This window comes from Cherax quadricarinatus, chromosome 3 (assembly GCF_038502225.1).
Source record: "Cherax quadricarinatus isolate ZL_2023a chromosome 3, ASM3850222v1, whole genome shotgun sequence".
In the NCBI taxonomy this organism is placed as follows: domain Eukaryota; kingdom Metazoa; phylum Arthropoda; class Malacostraca; order Decapoda; family Parastacidae; genus Cherax; species Cherax quadricarinatus.
In genome coordinates, this window is record NC_091294.1 from 40605741 (window position 1) to 40614228 (window position 8488).

The 8488-nt window shown below is 41.1% G+C and overlaps 1 protein-coding gene across 1 annotated transcript in view; it reads left to right on the top strand.

Annotated features, from left to right (window-relative positions):
* The first annotated feature begins 478 nt into the window (after positions 1–478).
* Positions 479–8488, top strand: part of LOC128706510 (DNA ligase 1-like) — a 22932-nt gene continuing 14922 nt past the window's right edge. Inside the window, exons 1-2 of the mRNA XM_070091401.1 lie at positions 479–578; positions 2219–2341. Coding sequence (XP_069947502.1) covers positions 2222–2341 — 120 coding nt within the window. The 5' untranslated portion in view covers positions 479–578; positions 2219–2221. The remainder of the gene's footprint in view (positions 579–2218; positions 2342–8488) is intronic.

The following is an 8488-nucleotide window of genomic DNA, read 5'->3' on the forward strand; positions in this document are numbered from 1 at the left end:
TTCACATATATTACCCCCGCCCCTCCCCTTCCCGAAATGCCGCCCATAATAGTCGACCAACACCCAGGTGCCTACTTACTGCTATGTGAACAGGAGCAGGAGGTGTAGGGAGTTGAGCTGTCATTAAAAAAAATTAAATGTACCGTAACTCGGTTGCTAGCGCACTCAGCATACTCATTGCCTGTGGTTCGATCCTGGAACTGATAAAATCGTCCAGTATGTGTCCTTATATATGTTTCCTGTATTTAAGACACCTGTTGCTTAAAGTCCTGTTCTATTGTTTAAAAATGTGACTGAGATATCACGAAAGCACTTTCATTTAGGTTAAACTGCATCATAACAACTTGTATGAAGGACACAGGAGGACGCAGCAAAAGTAGATGGCAGCGCCATCTATTTTTGGTGAGTCGAGATTGACTGAAAGAGTTTGAAGTTAAAAAAGTTTCCTACTGATGCATGTGAGTTTACTTACACCAGACAGAGGGTTGGACAGTCTTAGAGCGAGTGGCGCTGCTGACAGGGAAGGAAGCCGGAAACTATTGTTCGTCTCGTTACTTCTACGATTCGTGAAAATAACTGTAAGTACTGGGTTATATTTTCATTTTGGAGTAGCTTTGTTTGCGTATAAGAAGGTTCTAGGTCACCCCTATTAGGACAAACAGGGATACGCACACCGTGGGTGGATGTATGGTAATATATTCTCAAATTTTTTTTTAATGCTGGTTTAGTGATTAAGTGTAGGCATGTTTAGTTGGAGTACCAAGCTCCTCAGACCGCTTGAATAACGTGTTGATAGAAATGTGCTTCAGTGAATGAAAACCTTGCCCCTCTTTAGGCCTGAAAGTTTTAATGATAAAATTTTTCATTTATTTTATGGTAGAGGACTCAACGAATTATATTGCAAAATAAGTGAAATTCCATTAATCCTTCTGGTTGCTTTGTGAAAAAATGTTATGGTGAAGTTGAAGACAGCAATGAATAGTAATTGTTAAAATCTCTGGTGTTTATATAACTAAGTACCAGACATTTTATTCTAATACTTTGTAATGCAAGAAGCTATTTGGGGGAGATTATATACGTGTATTTTTTCTAGTTCATAACTATTAGTCCCACACTTTGTAACGCTTATTGAATACTCGTCACAAATTACGTAACATTGAGTTTTAAGTTGCCAAAATTTGATATCTAGAGGAAGCGTCTGGAAACCCAACTGCTCAGTCACTATTACAGCGTCTTAATTGGCGCCGGCAGTCCTATTTACATAGCTGTAATTAGCTGATGAGTGTTTGTACGTGACAACGTTGATTTAATTTTGTCACTGGGGCCAAAGGCCATCTTTCTCTGCCTTCTTCCTTTTACCTTTTCAAAATGTTTAACTTCAATTTAATCGCTTTATAGAGCATTCTATTAACTTTAGAAGTATTCTGGATATTTTTTTCTAGATTAAGGCTTTGCTTTAAAGGTTTCGCCACTAACGTAATAATGTCTTGACTATTTATTCTTTTGAATCTCCTCGAGGGTTCCCTACCATAAAGATGGCAACGTATGTTCATGCCCAAGCATAGGGATGATTTTCAAGAAACTTCAAAATCATTCGCTTGTACATTACACAAGTCTGTTAACACCGTTGAACGGTGCAACTATCTTCATAGAAAGGACCAGTTTCTAAAAATTTTTCAGAATACTGTTAAATAACTGAACAGAAAATTTATTTAATTGTACATTTTCGTTTTTCATATCTTAAGCTCTTACCTTTAACTGTAAAGTCTGCGATGGATAGTACTTGCCTGAATAACGGCGGTCCGGTGATAGTGATAATGTAAATGTTTGTGTACGCCTATACATTTTGTGTATACACAACTTGTAAATTATTTTCTGAGAACTGTTTAATCAGCATTACTAACTAGGCTGACTTTATTAAACTGGTGGTGTTCGCACTTTTGTATACCCACTTTTTCACTGCTGTTCTATTCCATTCTCTCCGACCCTTTTAGGACTTAAAATTCCCCGATGTGGGTCTTTATCATAATGTGCCTTGTTTAGTATAGCTTCTGGTCATGTATAGGAAAGGGCATCCGTTGGCATGCCAGTCCGCTGTGGAAAGTTACTCTTTAAAAGAAAGTTGGATTAGCGCATAATGGCGCACCAGAGTATTGGCCCCACTATCATAGTTTCAACTTTTTGCATCTTTTCCTCCATAGCTACGTGGATATTGCAGATAATGCCTCTCAAGAAGGTGAACTCTACCAGAGGTAGGAAGGCGAAACGTCCCAAGAGCCCTGAAGAGAAGCTGAGACTTGTATTTGATGATGATGATGACTACGAACAGGAGAGATCAGAGGTATGGCATGATTGAAATAGCGGGATATTAACTTCGAGTGCATTGACGAAAGGAATAATGCAAGCCATACAATGGCTTCGTAAGATAAGGGGGAGGGCAAGAAAGTTAGAGGGGGAAACAAAAGGGGCTGGTCGGAGTCAGATCTTTTTTTATATATTTTATTTAAAAACAAAATACATTAACTAAAAAGTATACAGTATCAGATCGACAGACAATATAAATTAATCATTGTCTTAAACACTGCAATGTGCAGTAATGTCAAATATACACTTAATGCAGCTGATCGATGTATACTGCCATTATACATAATTCCATTAAAAGACAAAATACAGAATCCTCTTGATAAATTAGACATGTGCAACTCTTGGGTATCTTTATTGAGGAAACGTTTCACCACAGTGGCTTCATCAGTCCATACAAAGGAGAATCTTGAACAGGAGGAGAATGAGGTAATCAGTCCCTCAACCTTGAGTCGATGTGGTCAGTCCATCAATCTTGAATAGAATGCGGCATACGTGCTGAGAAGGAGCTTATAAACCGTTGGCAGGAGAGGTGCAGCAGTCATAGGTCGTGTAACATTTGTTCAATGTTGAAGTAGGTCGTGCCCAAGAATTAGGCAAGCGAAGAATTCCCAAGTATTAAGACCTACTTCAACACTGAACAAATGTTACACCACCTATGACTGCTGCACCTCTCCTGCCAACGGTTTATAAGCTCCTTCTCAGCACGTATGCCGCATTCTATTCAAGATTGATGGACTGACCACATCGACTCAAGGTTGAGGGACTGATTACCTCATTCTCCTCCTGTTCAAGATTCTCCTTTGTATGGACTGATGAAGCCACTGTGGTGAAACGTTTCCTCAATAAAGATACCCAAGAGTTGCACATGTCTAATTTATCAACATGTCGGTTCTCTGAACCATTCATCTACAAACAGAATCCTCTAACCCGTTCCCATCTGCTAATTTCAATATATACGGTAAAATTACATGCCGCAAAAAAAATGCAAGCAGCGTACCTACTCCCCCCCCCCTTTCCCTATTTACCCCAGTTCACCAAAATGTACGTCATTTCACCGTTTTTTAACTTATAAACTAACCAAACTAATTTAAACCTAGGAACATGTATTAACTCGACAGTAGTGAAAAATGAACATTAAAGTGGTATAAAATACCGACAGGTTGGTAGGTAAGACACATAGGCAACAGTTAGGCAACTTTATTCCGAAACGTTTCGCCTACACAGTAGGCTTCAGTCGAATACAGAAAGTAAGCAGGAACAGTAGAGATATGAAGACGATGTAATCAGTCCATCACCCTTAAAGTCGTAGAATTTGAGGTTGTCAGTCCCTCAGTCTGGAGAAGTTCAGTTCCATAGTCAGGAACTATCTGAAGATCAAGTGACAGTGCGGAGACTTAAATACTGTCGGAAGGAGAGGTGCAGAGTAGTAGTAGTGAGAATGTGCCACTGAGTGAAAAATGCCAGCCGCTACCCTAACTGTTTTTAATTAAAAAACATCTTAGTGTATACATTGTGCTATACACAAGCTCACTGGAGAAGACACCAACAGTCATAACGGTTCAAAATGCAATACAAAATACACAAAGTTCTACAATAAACACGCATGCCACAGACTGTAGCCATTTCCCATCCCCTATAACCTATCCACTTTTCACGTGTATACTTTCCTACATATACACGAAACACTTGTACCTAAACAAGGACAGGACTCTCAGCAATGGTTTAAAGTTGGAAAAATTCAGATTCAGTTAGGATATAGGAAAGCACTGGCTTGGTAATAGTTGTGGATGAGTGGAACACACTCCCGAGTACAGTTATTCAGGCTAAAATGTTTTGTAGTTTTAAAAATAGGTTAAATACACGTAGGTGTGGGTGAGTTTTACCTGACTAGCTTGTGCTGCTGGGTCTGGTGCAGTGCTCCATACTTGAGTGGAGGCGACCAGATTGGGTGGGTCATTGGGCTAATCTGGGGGGCTGGGGTCATTGGTGTAATCTGGGAGGGGGGGGACAAGGACCTGCTCCGCATGGGTCAGTAGGCCTGTTGCAGTGTTCCTCTTGTTTGTTCTTATATAGCACACAATGATACACACCCTAACACTTAACATAAAATGACCAATACAGCTGTATTTTAGGTCACATATGAGGGAAAACTCCTCCAAAACGTTAATGCATTTAAAGCAGTACTTTATTATACGTAACATATAAGTGACAACCTCCAGATATCCTCACAACATAAATTCAAAGGGTTAATTAACACTCAAGTCTTCTACAAAACCCAGGGTGCACAGGACAACAAACATGCATAGTACGTTAAGTGCAACACAATACATGTGAAGCATACCGTTCAGTAGAGAATCCACAACACTATACTGGATAACTAATAATACAAAGACAAGTTTATTATTGCAACTTGGATAAACAAAAACCAGTTGCAACTAATGCAACTGGCGAAGCCATTGCTCTTCCACATCATAAAAGAACCATCCCTCCCGCTTCCACCCTATCATACTACTACTCGGTCCACTTTCACGCCAGATCATCACTGTCTACCAGCCCATTGCCGTCCTGTTCCAATTAATCCGCGAAGTTTTACCAGTCATACCGCGGTACCCCTCAGGAAAGACTCAACCCGCCTACTACCATAGACGTTTCTATTTCTGCAGTTCTGTAAAATCGTGCAGCCAACACCCTGACGCTACCAGTGCCCCGTACCTCACACATTTCCCAAGACGTGTACAAATAGTCCACGATGATATTTCTTAACGCTCGTGCCACGTCTTGTCACCCCATCCACGTAGTTTTTTTTTTATTATTGAAAGTGCCGACACAGCACACACTTCTCCCCCCCCACACCCCCTTAAAATGTTTAAATTTACCGTTCTAAGAAACTTTCCTTAATTATCCTAACATTTAGGATCTGCCCTGACCTCATCAAAAACTTTAATGAGTATTTATCAAAAGTTGGTGATGCATGAACCAAACACCAACACAAAATTAGACTTCAACAGATATGAACATTACACTTCTATACACATACACCTTTATAAGCAGAAGAAAATACACCAACAATATATAATATCAATAGTAATGTAATAAATGAAAACCAAAATTTTTATTACATTGCATAACTAAGTTCACGCTTAAAATGCAAGAAAATGCACCACATGCAACATTATCAGCAAAATACTAGGATATGTAAATATTTCAAAAGAATCAGACTGACATGAATAAGTTATCCAAATGGTTCATCTTGATTTTATTACGATAACACCATATCACACCTTGTATGTAAAGTAAAAGGACACAAGTGCAACTAATGTGACATTTATTGTGGCAACGTTTCGCTCTCCAGGAGCTTTATCAAGCCATTACAAACAATACATGGACACAGAGGGTATATAAAGGCTCAGTGAGGTGAATACTAGTGAGGTACCATATCGATGTTCACTAGTGGTAGTAGTAGTGGTAGTGACAAAAGTAATACAATATGGTAGAGCAATTAATTCGTACATGAGTAAAAGGATATAAAAGCTATTACTTGGGTAGCATAAAAATAGGTTGGACAAATATAAACTGGAATGAGGCAGGTTGTTTCAGTGTTCACTCTGTGCTTTGTGTAGTATAACAGGAGAGACTGTGATGGCAGGGTTTACTGTTTTCAGGAGGATTCTTGCTAAGACTTCGGAGATGGTGAAGCTGCCGTTTTGTTTTGTTTAATTAATTGTATTCGAAACGGCGATCAGTGCTGATTCAAGGCACTTGCGTGTGCGGAAATTAACATCTAACACCACATACAAACATATCAAAACTTAACACATTCAATGATACTAGACTTTGTACCTTCTAGCACGTGCCTAACTAGTATTACATACAAATATACAATGAATATTAATTTAGGTTACTAATACCTATGTACACATGAGTACATAGGTAATTAATCAAAACTGATGCAGGAAAGTTAGAAAAATTGCAAAACCTCGATGCTTCAAGGATCATAGTGAAAGGAATACCTTCTCAAGGAAAGTTAAAATTCACTTGCAAGACAAGTACAAACAGGAGACAATTCACAACCAAAAAATATTAGTTATAAATTTTGTTATACATTAATAAGTTATATATTTAAACTCTTAACTTTCCCAACAAGGGAACTAAACAAAATAGATCTCTCGCACAATCACATCCAGTTCCTCACGTGTACCTCCAGTCACACCCATCTACCCGTCACTTCACCCCCAAGGAGGTCCGCCCGTTGTAAACCCCCTGACTCTCCCCTTTACCAACATACTCCGGCAGTTAAAACCCGTTTTAACGCCAATAAATTCCCAATTGTTAGTCCTCTATAACCTTGAAAAAAACTCATCCCACCTTTTCCCATGTGTATTGCGACAGTTCGATAAAACGTCGCCGCCAAAATCCTTCTCAGCACTTCCCCCACCCTCCTTCCCCCTCATACACCACAAAACGCATGTAGTCCACAATTATGTATGCTAAACAACTTGCCACACCCTCGTCCATCCCACTGGTATCACGACTCAACGCTCGCAATACACACTGAGCCCCCACCCTTGCCTCTACCCTACTCGCCCATACACTGATGCACTCCAAACCTTCACAAAAAAACATGAAAGGCACTCTTCCCCACTGCATCTGCTACAACCCCCACCCTCTATGACTTATCTCGGAGCATCGCTCCCGATGGTAAAATACCATGTAGGAAACTATACATAACCTCGCGTGCCCTAGGTCATATCCTTAATTTACTAAATGTTTGCTATATTACACCCCATGCATACATGGGGTAGATCCCTTCAACCGGCACCGCTACACGTCCCTCTAACAATTTACACAGTTCCGACCTTTACTTTTCCCGGTTCCCTGGCTAACACTAAGGCACGTAACACTTTTTCACATTCCTTCAATTCCGCTCCTCCATACCATTTCCGTAGGTGATCGTGTACCTTATCTAGCTGCCCCCCCCCTCTATCCACCTGCACGCATAGCTTCCCTCTTAATGAACACTCGCGTGCTTTCTCAAGTCCAACAAACCCAACCCTCCCTTACCGGCAATGTCACTACCTCCCTTCGCAACCAGTTGCACCCTGAGCCCCACAAACATTTGAACACTATTCTAAGAATACTAGTGATCGCTGTTCCTGTTAACGGCAATACTGCCGAAACAAACCAGACTACTATATAGTAATACATTGATAATTGCTCGTTGCCTAAGGGTTAAATGGTGAAGTCGCAGCATTCCCAAACGTCGCTGCACCTGTTCCACCATCCTATTCGAATTTGTTTACCCTTGCAACACTCGGGTCAGCCTCGTATGACACCACGAATTTTCAGACTCGGTCTGACGCTGCACATCACATCCCCATTCTAACCTCTCCATTCTAATCTCTACCCATTCTCAGCCCCATTATCATTGACTTCTCCAGATTTACCTTCATCCCAGTAGCTCTCCCAAACATGTGTACAACTTCCCCCAAAAGTCCTAACAGTGTGTCCTCGCTCACCAGAATAGTAGTATCAACATAGCCCACCAAACCAGGCCAAGGCTTCTGCTCACCATCCCCCCCCCCAGTCCTTAGACTATCCTCCACCATCCTATAAAAAGGATCACGAACACGTGTAAACAATAGTTGTGATAATGGACATCCCTGCCGAAGACCCCACTCCATGTTGACTCCCTCCCCCACGCCCATTGATTTGCGCACTTACCTTCACTCCTGAGTACAACGTATCCACCCACCCCACTATTTCTTCACCAAACCCCTGTCTGAGGAGAATATCCCTCAGTCCTTTCCACCCTGTCATAAGCCCCTTGCCAATCCAATGCCCCTCTTCCCCTTTCCATGTCCTCCAGGAACCCCTTTATGATCCCATGTGGCCTGGTGGCTAAAGCTCCCGCTTCACACGTTTCCTTACACCTGTGGTCCTGTTCACCTAGCAGCAAATAGGTACCTAGGTGTTAGTCGACTGGTGTGGGTCGCATCCTGGGAGACGAGATTAAGGACCCCAATGGAAATAAGTTAGTCCTCGATGACGCACTGACTTTCTTGGGTTATCCTGGGTGGCTAACCCTCCGGGGTTAAAAATCCGAACGAAATCTTATCTGACCATT